Raw genomic sequence first — 15,386 nt, 5'->3', positions numbered from 1 at the left:
CGTCACCACTCAAAGACTGGAGATCAAGGGAAAGGTCCCCCAAATGAGCCAGTGACTGAGTGACTGAGAAGAACAAGTGAGAGAAAGAGTAAGTGATAGAAAGTAAGTGAGAGAGAAAGAGACAGTGAGTAAGTGAGACAGAGTGACCACAATCGAGTGTGAGTGACTGAATGTGACTGACTGCGAGTGAGTGAAAGTGTGATTGAGTGCGAGTAAGGCCCTGTTCCAATTCTCCCCCCCTAGATTTGAGCCCTAACCCTAGATTTTGCACATTCCCGCAATGGTGGAGGGTGTCCCAATACTTAGGGGAGCAAGGGGGAGTGCTGTTTTTCCCTTAAAATCAATCCTTGAACGCCAGCCAGCTCAGGAGCTGACTTGCAGCTAAGGTCCCTCAAAGCAAGTGTTCTTGTTAAGGGGAGAGAAAAGGGACTGGGCCCAAGTGTGAGTCAGGGACTGCTATCTGTGAGTGAGAGTGACTGTGAGTAAGACTGACTGAGTGACTGAGTGAGTGAGTGTGACTGAGTGAGTGAGTGACTCACGATCCACTGCGGATGGGGATCCTCTTGTGCTGCACACCGCGGCTGCCCTCCACGAAGGCGCTGGGGGGCTTGTGGTAGACGGAGGCCAGGGTGCCGATGTGGCAGATGAGCTCCTCCAGCAGGGTGGGCTCGATGAGGTCTGTCTCCTCAGAGATGAGGGGCTTCTCCGCCAGCACCACCTCCTTGGCGGCCACGGGGTCCGTGGACAGCAGGCGCCAGTAGATGTAGCCGCGGTCCCTCAGGTCCGGGTTGTCCGAGTCCTGCACACGTTGGGCAGTTTGGAGGAACCCATGAACGACATTAACCCCATGAACGACATTAACCCAATGAACGTCATGAGCTCATGAACGACATGAGCCCATGAACGACATGAGCCTCATGAGTACATGAAGGACATGTGCCCTTGAAGGACATGAACGACATGAGCACATGAGGTTCATATGCTCAGGAGCACAAATAAACTTCAAGAACTTCAATAAGCATCAAGACCTAGGCTTATTTTGGATATTCCAAGAAAAACATTAGCATCTGTCCTGCTTTGGGCCTAAATGTTTGATGCTCAGATAAAGACACTTCCTTAAAGGGACAGCGCTGTGGGTTAATACTGCATGGAGCAGAGAATTCTGGTTTGAAGCTGAGATAAACCCACTGCCTGAAGCGCTGTGGGTTAATACTGCATGCAGCTCTAGTTTGTAGCACCAGGGTTTCCAGGCAACACTGGCAGACTGAGTGTGTAATCACTCTGCGGACACCTGGGGGAGGAACACAACCAACAGGAGATGCTGAGCAGACAAGACAGAGGGAGGAGTGTGTTTCTGGAACACGTACTGGGCTTTCCTTAGAGAAGGAAAGCCCAGATAAAGGCAATGGAATTCACCTAGCCTTGCAGTGTTATAATGTAGCGTGTGCGTGTGCGGTCACCTGTGTGGCCAGGCTGAGGACCTGCTGCACCAGCTCCTGGGTCTCGGTGGGTTTCTTCAGGAAGAGTTTGACGATGGCAGTCAGGAGCTGCAGCTGAACCTGGAGGAGCCCATGGAGACGAGATTAGATCTCATCAACTCTAGAGTTCATCGACACTAGGGGAGGGAAAAATAATCGACTCTTTGATGCATCGCAATACTCTGTAGAACGATTCAGTATCGATGCAGATAAGTTAATAATCAGAATTTTAATATCTAGTTGTTTTTTTCATTAAATTTTTTCGCTGCAACATTCTGTTCGCCTGCTGCAGAGCGCTTCAGAAAACTCTTTCTGCCTGCGGGTTCTCTGTGCAGAGAACCGACTTTATTAGGTAATTCATCTGTTGATTGTCTTTAATGATCACAAAAGTAGGAAGTGATTAGCAAACTGAGTATCAAACTCAGATGTATATATTATATTTTTGAAAATCACGCATGGAAATGTGCATAAATTTTTTTTTGCATAAAGATCGTTTCGTCTCGTTTCGTAATGTTTCGGAATCGTTTTAGAATCGAAGACCTCTGAATCTGAATCGAATCGTGAGGTGCCAAGAGATTCACACCCCTAACCAACGCTAGAGCTCATCAACACTAGAGCAAGGGTTAGGGATAGAGCGAGTTCATCGACGTTAGAGCGAGCTCATCAACGTTAGACCGATGTTTAGGATTAGACCAAGCTCCTCAAAGCATTCCTCAACCTGCTCTGCCGTTGCTGTATTCTTGACAAAAAGACCCATCGTGAAAAGCATCAAATGAAGATCCCTCCAGCGTTCTGCCTGGGACCCAGGCAGTGCGACTGTGATGTCGCTTGTGGAATGAAACCAATTATCTATGACCCGAGAGCACAAGAAAATCTAAAAAATAAAACGCTTGGTAGAAAGATGTGCAGTGGACTTGAAGCTTACAGAAAAAAATAAACCTAATTCAATGTTATGTAAATTAAATAAAAAAAGAACATTGCCATGTTTAGTTACCTCCTGGCTGTCATGACAACATTACTCATGGTAAAATTAAGCTAAATAAAAAACAAGGAATTTATAGAGCAGCCAGTTTAAGGCAAATTTTTGCAAATGGAGGGATAACCAATCGTTTTAAAAATCATACGACTTGGTATTGTAAAAAAAACAACAGACAAAAATATTTTTCTTGTAACTGGTATTCAATAGCAAACGGTGATGGATGGAATTTCAACCCACATTATTTTCAGACTTATGCAGTGCTAAAGGATCAAAACAATATTCATATCTGCAAGCTGTAATTACAGATGCATCATTGCTTCAGTTTCTACATACATAAAACAGTAGTGTTGCATTCCAATAACCAGATCCATCTTACTGGCCTAAGATAACAATATCAATTGCCCAAAAAGATTTAGCGGACCATAAACACTAACAAAAAAAATCGAATGAATGCATGGCCTGGAGCTCTCAGACAGGTGACATGCTGGCTTAGTGTTGTCATCCCAGTTCTTTTTGCTTTGTTATGGTGTCACAACATTGTGGGAGAATGCACTCGTGAGCCAGAAGGCGCCGACTTTGTAAATATCTCATTGAGTGCTGTTGAATATGCAATGCAAATCAAAAGTAGGCCACCTGCGTTCAGAGCACAGTGGAATGTTCTTCCATGAGTCTTATTTTAGAAGCAGTGACATCATCACCGTTAATGTTTTATGGATTTAGTTATACGTTTAATATGTTGATGATCAAATAAAACTCAACCACGTTCAAAACAAATAAAGATTTTGGGTTCATTAGCCCTTTAAAGAAACAGCCATTCCTATAACTCATAAATTCACATGTAGAATTAAAGGTGAGCTAGTGACGGTCCAGGCCCTACCTGCGTGCTCTCGTCGTGGAAGCCCTCCAGGAAGCTCTCCAGCAGCTCGTCTGCGTTATCGATGCGCTCGGCGTACTCCCCCACGATCCAGATCATGGCGGCCCGGGCCTCGGGCTCGTCCAGGGAGTCCAGGTTCTCACACAGCGTGGCGATCACACTCTCGTACCTGGCGCCGCACAGAGGAAACACTGTTAGCATCATACCAGAATGTCTTTCTCCAGCAAAGTACGGTTTCATTGAAGATCGCTCCCAGCTCATTTCTGCAAGGTCATCTTCTCCCTGATGAATTCAGGGATCCATCTTGCCTATCAGTCACAGGTGCGTGAAATGCTTTTCAATGGTGGAGAAATGGAAGGCGAGAGGGGGGGGGGGGATTTTTTTGTGTGGTTTAGATTCAAAATCATGCTTGCTTTCTTGACTATTGAACCCTATGGCAGTTTCAACAATGAAAGGCTCTGACCATTCAAAAGCTTTAAGAGACAGAATCAGAGCATCTGTGGGCACCGGTTGTAATTCATCAATAGTCGTATTAATCTGGATCCAAAGTCGAAATTACACCAAATCTTGTACTACGTCCATGTCTTACTGAAATATACAGTATTCATGGATTTAAAAACATTAAAATAAAACAAAGACTTATTCAGAAATGAGACACAACTGGGAACTGGGTCTGAACAGCAGTGGAGCTCCCCCTTGCCAGCGGCTGATGTTAATGTCCGTGTCTGAGATGAGTTCTCGGAGACTTAAAATATAACGCTATGATTGTGCAATGTGTGGCAATTTCATAATCCAAGTCACTTCAAAGCTCATAAATGACAGTACTAAAAATGTCAACAATTGGTTTGTTGCATTGGGATAGCATGCCCCCCTCTTTACTACAACTAAAGAGGGAGTGGTTTGTCCTGGGCTACTGTAGAAACATGGCAGTGCAACATGGCGGCCTCCTTGGTAGAGGACCCGCTCCACATGTAGATGTAGGGAGCATGTACCTCATGCTAAGGTAACAAAGAAATCTCTTCATAAATACTGGTTTCCATTTACACCAAGTCCGTTCTGCAAGATGCCATTCCATTCTACAATTCTACAGCGCTCCTTTAATGAGGAGTCATTTATCTTGAGTATTAAAGAGCTGAATTGAAATAGGTCATCACTCTAAGTAGTTTAGTGCCATGAGGCATGTAGGCTCAAACGTTAATTTATAGAGGCCATTTTTTTTTTTTTTTTTATGAATAATGTTTCAAAGATCTGTGACCATGAATAATATGAAGCTTGAATTATGTACTCTTAGTGTTAAGGGCATTGTAGTAAAACGCTGCTACACATTCCACTTGATTCACACATTCCTCTGCACAGGGAAAAATAAAAGATGGAATGATTGTCTTACAAAAATCTTTTGCATGCGTTTCAAGGCCAAAGTCAGAGAATTGGCTAGGGATCGACCAATATGTTTTTTTTTCAGCCTTAGCCAATGACCGATACGCTGATACAGATTTTCTTGAGCTGATATTTGGAGCTGATACTTCCCCGGAAATCCAAAGTTCTCGTGAGAGCACAATTTGAATTTGCTCAGCGAGTCACTCTGGGAATGAGCAATATACTCAATTCCCCTGCCCCAGAACATTAACCAATCACATCAGTGTATCTGATATAGGCCGGCCAAAAGCGTTGCTGTTTTACCAATCGAATACAGCAAGAGTCTTATCTATTGGTTAGGTCCGCTGGTCTGGATACGTCACCCCTTGTATTCTTCTGATTGGTCGTAGTGTTATCCAATTGCGTGCAGTGATATTTTCAAATGCATGCTTGGTGCCGCCCCTCGAGTTGGGCCATTTTCATTACTTGTTGCCAGACCCTACAGCTTTCGGATGTGGGTGTGGATTTCCAGGCTAAGCCGTTACTGCTTTTGCTCCCTCAATTTACATCATAAAAATGACACAATGATGATAACAAATGTTATAAGTCTCAAATTTAAAAAAGGAACATTTATTGAACTGTCTGTAAATCATGCCGGGAAAAAATATTTAAAAATAAAAAGAATCGTCCGATACCGATACACGTAAAAAGCACAAATATCGGCCGATATATCGGTCGATCACTGGAATTGGCTGATCACAAAGGGAGGATGGTTAAAGTATAATATGGAACATTCAGCTTTTAAATAAAGTCTAGCCTTACTTTGTCTATTTAGCGAGTTCGGTACCAACATTAGCCCTAAAGTTTCAACAATGTTCAACCCCAAAGGAATCTGTAGTCAAGGTAACGCAGTGTTTTGTTTAGGTGTCCTATCTTACCCGCTAACCTCCGGGGAAAACAAGAAATGGTAACCGTGGAGACTTAATATATTGATGTAATATTTCAACATTGATATAGCTTACTACGCTGTGCTACTGTGACAAGTGACTCATAAAGTCAAAATGTTACAACAATGCTCCACCGAATCTAGCAGCTGGGTTTGTTACAAACACGTTTCCATACTTATTTACAATATTTGAGTGTTTTTCATTGTTGTAGCGACATGTAACGAAGTGTTAAACAGAAGTGTTTAAATCCAGCATGTAATTCTTAGTCTTTTTAGGTCATTACAATTATCGATATCGAGCAATATGATCAAGTTATATCATGATATCCACATGCTCCTAACATCAACTTGTACGGGGATCTTGACCCCATGGTTGAGCCACAACGTTGGCTAGATGATTCCTTTAACGGCGAGTTAAGAGAGACCCCTAGTGGCACAATGCATGAATTACACCTTTAAGTAGAATCACATGTGAAAAAAAAACTAGAATACTAATAAATAGATAAAAAGGCATAAAGGAAGAATTTAGGCTAGTGGGGACTCCATTAGAAGAGGTAGGTGCCCAGTGCCAGAGGCTCTTCTGGCACTGGGCACCTGGGATTCTAATTATTATAATCAAGCTTCAGCAAGATGGTAGTTATATGGGGTTAATATAATGGGGCTAAGCCAAAAAACATTACCCACTTCCAACATAAATATAAGCAACCACAACTTCTCTCAGAGGTTTTGTGGTGGATTTGGGAGCCGAATTGAGCTGGTGTGTCATGTTCTGTCATGTTTATACAAATGAAAACAGAAACCTGGTGATTATAATTTTTGCTGAGAAAACGATAAAATTACTTCACAGAAAGTGTTCACCACAAACAGTGTCGCTGTAAGTAACCACTGAAGAGGAATCAAGTTGTCTAAGGGAAGGACACCTTCCTTTCATCATCCATATACAATTGGCCCCATTATTCATTATTTAATTTAATTACTTTTAGTAAGTCTATAAAAATTAAAATTAAATTAAATGAAGACAAACACTCCTTCATGGAGGAACTAAATAATAAGTTATGTCATTGTAATGGATCTGAAATGTCTTCAGATCTATCAGTCTGGTTCTCAGAGGCAGCCCCTAACTAGCGGTTCTCTGTGGCAGGTGGGCAGGAGACCTACTTGTTGGGGTACTTGCGGAAGATGTCCTTGATGACGACGATAGCCTCCTGGACCACGTAGTTGACCTTGGTCTGGATGAGGTCCAGCAGCGTGCTGACGCAGCGCTCTGCTGATTGCTGACAGAGGGGAGGATGAAAAGAGAACCAGAACCAAAAGAGAAAAGTCAGTGGGACAGCGCCACCTAGTGCACGCCCTGACATGACCCCCACGAGGTCTATCGACCTAGCTCGGCTCTGATGAAGGGCTGTGTGTTATCTCCTCACAATCAACCCGATACCACTGGAAGATTGTATAATGCATATGCTAGGACGACATGCTGCTATGTTTCACTGTGTTGCTGCAATGTCAACACAGTGGGGAGGCCATCGTCTCCACCAAGTCAACAGCGTACACCATGTGATGCTCACCTCTACTTTGATGGCACAGCGGCCAATGGCTCGGACAGCTTTGCGTACAAAGTCCACATCCACCTCTGTGGCGTACTCCTTCAGCTCCGCTAGCACCTAGAGCAGCAGACAGGGTCAACGTTACAGTTACCTCTGTGGCGTACTAGAGCAGCACAGACAGGGTCAACGTTACATCCACCTCTGTGGCGTACTAGAGCAGCACAGACAGGGTCAACGTTACATCCACCTCTGTGGGGTACTAGAGCAGCACAGACAGGGTCAACGTTACATCCACCTCTGTGGGGTACTAGAGCAGCACAGACAGGGTCAACGTTACAGCCACCTCCGTCAACAGTTCCTGGGTTCAAACATGTGTTGCAGTCCCACAGACAATGAGGTCTGACGTCTGGACACGGTTACCTGGGCGATGTTCGCCTGTGAGGCGAGGCGGATCATGATGTCCAGCTTCTCCAACTTGACATAGATGGGGTCGTTGTACTTGACGAAGAACACCTTCATCTCATGCTTCAGGATCTCCGGCCTACAGGGCAGCGGGATCAACGTTAGTCATCTTCCATTAGACCATGACCAGAATCCACCCAGAAGGGATCAGAACTGAAGAAGCCATTTCAAAACATAGTCAATGCTGGCTTTAGTTTCATAAATTTGGTTGCTCTCTTGTTCAGATTACAATAATCAAGCAATGAGAGATACAAGTCTGATAACAACGACAGCACCAAGCTGTTGTAAGGGTATGTGGTCCTACCTTTTCTGCACGATGAGGTTGATGTTCCTGAGGGCCACGTACTGCAGCTCGGGCTCTGCTGACAGCAGCGTGACCAGCGGCGGGGCCAGCTTCTTCAGCAGCGTGCCGTAGTAGTCCAGGTCCTTGGGCAGCATCTCCATGAACTTCATCAGGACCTTCACCGCCGACAGCACCACCGCAGAGTTGGCGTGGGACAGCCGGGGGGTGACCCGCTCACAGATGCTGGGAGCAGGAGGGTGGAGATACGTCAGCTTTCAATCGCTCAATCAATAATACATGGAGCGTAGAAAAAAACATTGATTTTAACTTTTAACTTTAACTAATTAGTGTACTAAAAACCAACAGAATAGGAAGTAGAATTGAGTGGATCCTTCCAGAGCGTAGGGTTTGACCACTTGTTGTTATTGTTGTTGTTGTCATCGTATCCCGTCCCCTCACCTCTGGGACTCGCGGTCATCGCGGGGCGTGTAGTTGGCCAGGCAGTCCAGGATGAAGATCTGTCCCCACTCCGTACACTCGTTGAGCGCGGTCAGCAGCTTGTTGATGGACTGGGGGTTGAGGTCCAGCAAGTTGCTGTTGGGGTGGGACTCGGCGATCTCCGAGAGTGCCGCCACAGCGTTGGCCACCACCTGACAGGAGGGAGGAATGTGAAGGTGTGCTGACAGGGAGGTTACGCTGCCCTGCTAGATCCTGACGCCTCAGGGAAGGCTGACAGCATCAAGGACTGAACCATACGATACAATACCACTATATATGAGACCCAAATACCTACAAGTGGAAAGCTAGGTTTATGGGCTAACCCTAACTCTATATGGATTTGAATTTATTTGTGTGTGTCACATGACACACACACACACACACACACACACACACACACACACACACACACACACACACACACACACACACACACACACACACACACACACACACACACACACACACACACACACACACACACACACACACACACACACACACACACACACACTTTAGCTATTGGGCTGAACTAAGATGTCTGGCGGGCTCTGTGTGCAACCAGGTTTTACGGTTGCCTAGCTGGCTGCCTGCATGCCTTACCGGCCGCCTGCTGTGAGCCTCACCATGGGGTTGGAGTCGGAGATGAGGTCCTTGAGGGTGTCCAGGAAGCCCTGGTCCTCCACCAGCTGGGCGTTGATGTCGTGCAGCTTGGCCACGCACACGGCCGCCGTCTTGCGGACGTAGGGGTCCTCGTCCTTCAGACACTTCCTCAGCGGCTCACACAAGTACTCCGTGATCTTGTCCACGCGGATGCAGCCCATGGTGCGCACGGCCAGGGCCCGGATGAGGGGGTTGGGGTCCTCGCAGTCCTGAGGAGAGGGTTTACAATGAGGAGAGAGAGAGAGGTGTTCCCCATGGAGCCTATAAACAGTGACCGATGACATAATCATAAGAAAAGATAATCATATTGATATTCCAAAGCCCTCAAAGGGAGATAAAGAGGTTGAATGCGGCTAAAAAAATGCTTTATATTAAAATGAGAACTATTACAATTCTATTATAATTTCCACTCGGACACGTCAGATGTCAGTGCCAGTTGAAAAGTCCTCCTTGTTTAAATCCCCCTGGTGAGACGTTACCTTCACGAAAGTGTTGACGGCCATGATGGCCATGTCAGGCTGGCTCTTGGCATAGTTCATCAGGTAGAGGTACACCAGCTTCTTCAGCTCCAGGTTGTCCGTCTGCATACAGTTCACCACATCTGGGAACAGGGCGCTGAGACAGAGACCAGGGTGTTGGATTTCAGTCTCTGCAACAGCGACACACTCCACACCGACTTCATTCAGCCCTAGAATTCTGCTACCTTCGCAATACAGCAACAGACACCTTTCATTTGATATGCAGACACCCTGCAGCACCCCCCTGCTCACCTCACATCTTTACCAACGGTCATGGACGCGATCACCTTCTTCACCGCCTCCTTCTTCTTCTCCTTCTTATCGCTGTTCAGCTCTGCCTTGAGCTCGAAGATCTCCCCTGAAATGAGGAGCAAAATGTTGGGTGAAGGAGGAAAGGTTGAGCTTCAGAGCTACAGCGTTACCACAAAGTATTGGGTGTTGACGCTTAATGTACAAACTATAGTGATTCACTCTGCCAAACTGCATCAACACGAGTTAAACTAACTATATCATATGCAGTCCTCTTCACTTGTATTAATCCTTATTATTCTTAATTCAATGTTGGTCAATTTGGATTGCCACATATTTGTACAGCCTAGGTTTCAAGAGGTTAGGACAAATACTAAATGTTGGAACAAGCAGGACAGTTGGATTTGTGAGTGAAAACTCTCAAAATAAACTTCAATATGGCCTAGGCTACTACAAGTCATAGTTCTGTGGTAAGATTTGACAGAGACAAACTATCTCTACATTGACTAAGGTCAGAAATTACCACACACACACACACACACACACACACACACACACACACACACACACACACACACACACACACACACACACACACACACACACACACACACACACACACACACACACACACACACACACACACGTTGAATAATATCTATTTATATATAGGTTACACCTTCACCATCTAACAGAATAGTGTGACGGTAATCAGAGGAATGTAATTGCTTTATGTTGTAAAACATGGTTTGAGTCATGAGTTGCGGGGGCAATAACTCAATCTATCTTTGGTAGGCAGTTCTATGAACCAGGTTCAGAGGCACTTGTAGAAAAAGAGAGGCCATGACAGCAGGGCAGCTAATTCTCTGACGGTAATTCTCGAGGTATTTAATCTGCTTTAGACCAGAGCAGCTGCTTATACTGTTAGACACAATAACACAGTCCAACATAAATGAAAAATGTTTTTTTTGTGTTAATCCCAATGGGGTGGTCTTACTGAAGGATAGCTGGCTTCTGCAGCATGATTCACTATACGAATTTGGCAGGTGTAGTTTTCTGGGAGCATGCATGACAATTTAATGCTTGCCACATTAAGAACTACAAATCGCTACAGCATGGAGATCAGATTACCAGAACACAGCGGTGTAATCAATTATTGATCGCATATCGGCTAGCAAACATAACCCATATATACTGGCTAATGCCTCCATACCTTTCTTGGTAGTTGTGAAGTACTTGGAGTCGGTCATCTTGGATCCAAATTGTCGGTTCTCCTACAATAAAAGAGCAAATAAGAACAGAGTTAGAGATCGTTTTCACACGGGTAACAGGAAACCTTGAAGCGCTGGCAAAGGCAGAAACTAAAGGACTTCCTGCCTGCTCCTGGCACTCTTCAGCTTGATTCAGTCAAAACCCAACCTCCGAGCATCAGCATTTTGCATATCACCCTCTGTCCGGGATCACCACCTTAGCCTGTCACTGGGCCGCACACAGCAGTATGGGTTTCCTGTTATGAGCCTGTCCTAGACTGAAAGTGACTGGAAAGGGAAATCCTATATTTAGGGGCCTTAGAGCATGCATTAGCACTAACGGCATGATAAATCAATTGCGTTACCATCTCGAGGAATTTCTATTCACAATCAGGCCATATATCAATCTCTTCAACAACACAAACCATTCATATTTAATTTGATAACTTTCCAGAATCGGGAGCTCCATGGACAAGGGAACACATTGGCCACTGCTATATTAGTCTGAAGCTTGCTATTAGCTTAAAGAGAAAAATGCTGTAAATGTTCTTGATGAATTTAGAGCACAGCTTGAATAACCAATGGTAATTCAATTCCCATTCTCCTCCATGGGAGTATGGTCTGCCTGAATTGCAAGCAGCAAGCATATTTTACAAATGCTTTTCAATTACTCAACTAAATACGTTTGAAGGCCTTGTGATGTGGTTATCTCTCAGCCTGTTAGGGTTAGGTTTAGTCTGGTAGTCCCCAGTCCAGTGGTCCCCAGTCTAGTCCAGTCCCCGCCGAGTCTAGTCCGGTCCCCCCAGTCTAGTCCGGTACCTGGACTAGGCGACGGGAGTTATCTCTCATTGGCAAATTTAACAACAGACTAAACGACAGTGTTGCTCATTTTAACTGCTGAATATTCAAAGAACGATACGTTTTCCAACGCTGGAACATTTGTATTCTATTTACCGGTAAGCGTTTAGTTTCGTTCAGATTGGGAGATATGACTTTACATATGCTAACGTTATAATATGACAACAGGATTTCATGGCATTCATGCAGAACATGATATATTCCATCGGTCATGCAAAACCATATTTATTCCATAGTTCATGCAGAACCATATTTATTCTATCCTTCATGCAGAACCATATATATGCGATCTTCTCCCGCTGATAATTTGATGATCCAAGTGTTGATCAACCAATGAATGAACCGTCTGTTAGCTGGCAACTGTTATATCTTTATCTCTTTATATCTTCACAGCCAGGCTCCAGAGTCTCAGTCTGACTACGAAGGTATCCCAGGTGAGGCATGTATTTTATTCTAAGTTAAACACTCAGGTCTCTGGCTCGCCAGCAGCCTAACACGTCAGCTCCTAGCTAGGGTTAGCATCACAGCCTGTAGCTCGTCGTGGCTAGCTACAAACAAGAGGGCAGATTAATGCGATTCATCTGAATTGTGCCAATAGCTCGGTTAACAGCTGATCCGTTTGATCGATTACTCACGCATAACTGATTTGCCCATTCCTGCATGTTTGAAGAAGTGGGATAGCAGCTGCTGTGAGGTAGCTTAGCAACTGTCAGTGTCAGCTAGCCCGGCGCTATGCTAAGTCTCCAGCGACACAACTAAGACATGACCTTCCGAGTCGAGGCTTAAGGAAGCCCTCGCCGGAACTGTTAAGCTCTTAATCTACCGGCCTATTTTGAACCCTACCTAGAAGCCTTAAGGTACTCACGGTGGTTAAATGAACTCACAGGACGCAGCTGGAAGAACAGCAGCAGAACGGCTCAGCAGAACGGCTCACCGCGGACAGTCTGACGCTCCTCCCACCAGCTCCACTTCCGGGAACTTTCTTCAATCACACCTGGAGTTCATCTGATCTTCATTCACACCTGGAGTTCATCTGAGCTCCATTCACACCTGGAGTTCATCTGAGCTCCAGTCACACCTGGAGTTCATCTGAACTTCACCACACCTGGAGTGCACAGATCCATCCTGAGATGGAGGGGCGGTCGGAGTCCATCCTACGAGCAATGCTGTGCAACAATCCGTTAATAAAGGTGTATGATAGCTAAAAAGGTGTATGATAGTTCGCCATGTATTATTTTTAGAGCAGCTACAATCAGAAAAGCTAATTTAATACAGAGAGCTCCGTTTTACAACTTTGTCTTGTTTAGCCGCTTATGAGCTAAAAGAAGGCCTGTAATCACCCACATATGACTATGAGAGGAGGACATGATCGAAGAATGGAACAATACATTTGATTAATCCGACTAATGAATTGCATTTCAGAGGAAAATATTTATTACAACTTAACACCATTTCAACTTAACAGCATCTTGAAAACAGTGCTATTGCAGTATTGCTATTTAATGCATACAAATATCACAATGTCAAGCACTTAATACATTGAACCAATGTTTTAGAGAAGATAAAGATTAAAGCAACAAAAAAAAAACGTATTACTTTTCATGTTGGCCAGGAACATTCATTTTTTTTAAGACCTTTAGGGACATAGTGAGAGAAGGACCACAAGTGTGTAAGCAAGATGAATTCACTCAAGGGGTTTTCTGAACAAATAATTTCGCTTGAGCCAATTCAACTTTGAAAGCCATTTTTAGTTAGTTTAAATGTTTGCATGTAATATAATTCCTTATTGGGATCCTGGGTTTGGGACAGTGATGAGCGTCAACTAATCTTGGGATTTGAAGAAGCTTCTGTTGAAACAGTCAAATGAACATGTCTTTGAACATTCTTAGTAGTGCAAACATGCCCGTTTGCAGAATGAATCCACCATTTGTTGTGGCAACCTGCCCTCCTTTGGACTGTACAGTAGACACGTATTAGACCTTCCTTCTCTTACATACTTACAACACTCCAAACATACTCATGATGCCATATCCTTTCATAAATAAATAAATAAGATCAACACAACATCCCCACTCTTTTCTGAAGTTATAACCTGAATATTATTTAAATAATATTTACATGAGAACACATGGAAACTTTCCCCCTTTAGTTTTAGGTTTTCTGTCCGGCTTCATTTCACCGTTTCTTTTCAAATTGTCTGCAAAACTTGTCAAATGGTTTGCTAACATTTGAAGAAGCAATTTTATCTATTGAACAATTTTACATCATAGTCATTTGAAAAGCTTGATAAAATATTAAAGAAATGCATGCAGCTCTTTAAAAAGATAAAAAGTTTGATTCTTTTGAAGGTATGACCTTCCAAATAAGCCTTACAATTCCCACCTTTCGACCTGCAAAGACATGTCCTAGATCCTAAACCTGTTAATAACGCAACTTCCACACCCATTACATTATGCAAAGATGGTCCTCATTAAAAAAAACATTTAAAAATGACCTTTCCTCTCCAATATTATTATTTGCAAACTGATAACTCATTTGAAGGGACAGGTTAGATGGAATTCAGTGACTACAACAAATGTGTATATTGATCATTACAAACTGAAAATCTTTTTACTAATCCATTCCACAATCAAAATTAAATGGGATGCCTGTCATTTTAAGTAAAAATGTAAAAGACCTCTTAAAAAAAAAAAAAAGAATAAAATTGCTAGAATGTCTTAAGGCAAGGGGAATTGTCAAGGCATTTTCAACACCAACATTGCATAGCTAAGGCAGCAACTGTATCATTAATATGTACATTATATATGCTGAAGTTATGTACACAGTACCCACATCTTTCTGTGAGTTACACTTTGCACATATATTTACACATTCATTAAACAGCTGTTCACACATATACAGTCAAGTTAAAGAACATTATCTTTTCAGTGACATACTAAACACATATCTACCATCCACGGGGTGGGTGCATTGGACTTTCTTTAAACTGTGTTTTACTGCAGCAACCCAAAAACCCTAGAAGCAAAATGCCTATTGGGATTACATGGACTGTGGGAAGCCGTGAGCAAGTGATAGAGTGAAAATAGTTCAAATGCACAGAAGTTTGTTGGCATGTATATGTGATATATAGTGTAAGTCAGAAAGATGATGACGATACAGGTGACTAGTATGTATTACCTTTTTTATATTGTGGAATGTCAGCCTTGAATGCTTAATGACCAGTATTTCAATTATGAAGGCAAGAATATATAGTAGCAAACCACAAGAGGGAGCCATTGCACTTAATGTATTCTCAGGGCTGAAATGCCTGTGGGTTATGTTCTGAGTCCCTGGCACATAACCATGCCCCTTAGCGAGGCATATGGCATTGCATATGCTCTCTCTGTCAGTATCAGTCTCGCTCTCTCTCTTTCTCTTTCTTTTTCACT

The 15,386-nt window shown here is 43.6% G+C and overlaps 1 protein-coding gene across 4 annotated transcripts in view; it reads right to left on the bottom strand.

Annotated features, from left to right (window-relative positions):
* Positions 1-12,916, bottom strand: part of ap1b1 (adaptor related protein complex 1 subunit beta 1) — a 25,371-nt gene extending 12,455 nt beyond the window's left edge. For 2 of the 4 annotated variants that reach the window (XM_084468648.1, XM_084468645.1), the window contains exons 1-13: positions 12,594-12,635; positions 11,064-11,124; positions 9,854-9,959; positions 9,563-9,698; positions 9,047-9,292; positions 8,382-8,572; positions 7,944-8,165; positions 7,598-7,718; positions 7,199-7,294; positions 6,792-6,907; positions 3,335-3,500; positions 1,461-1,559; positions 540-799 (exon numbers count right to left, since the gene is read on the bottom strand). In XM_084468648.1, the coding sequence (XP_084324774.1) occupies positions 540-799; positions 1,461-1,559; positions 3,335-3,500; positions 6,792-6,907; positions 7,199-7,294; positions 7,598-7,718; positions 7,944-8,165; positions 8,382-8,572; positions 9,047-9,292; positions 9,563-9,698; positions 9,854-9,959; positions 11,064-11,124; positions 12,594-12,620 (1,847 nt within the window). In that variant the 5' untranslated portion in view covers positions 12,621-12,635. Of the gene's footprint in view, positions 1-539; positions 800-1,460; positions 1,560-3,334; positions 3,501-6,791; positions 6,908-7,198; positions 7,295-7,597; positions 7,719-7,943; positions 8,166-8,381; positions 8,573-9,046; positions 9,293-9,562; positions 9,699-9,853; positions 9,960-11,063; positions 11,125-12,593; positions 12,636-12,823 lie in introns of those variants that run through there. The other 2 variants (XM_084468646.1, XM_084468647.1) reach the window with 2 other exon arrangements.
* Between the last annotated feature and the right edge of the window lie 2,470 nt (positions 12,917-15,386).

The sequence above is a fragment of the Micromesistius poutassou genome, assembly GCF_964030765.1.
Source record: "Micromesistius poutassou genome assembly, chromosome: 5".
Lineage (NCBI taxonomy): Eukaryota > Metazoa > Chordata > Actinopteri > Gadiformes > Gadidae > Micromesistius > Micromesistius poutassou.
The sequence above is the reverse complement of the archived record's forward strand: the minus strand, read 5'-3'. Positions and strand labels throughout refer to the sequence as shown.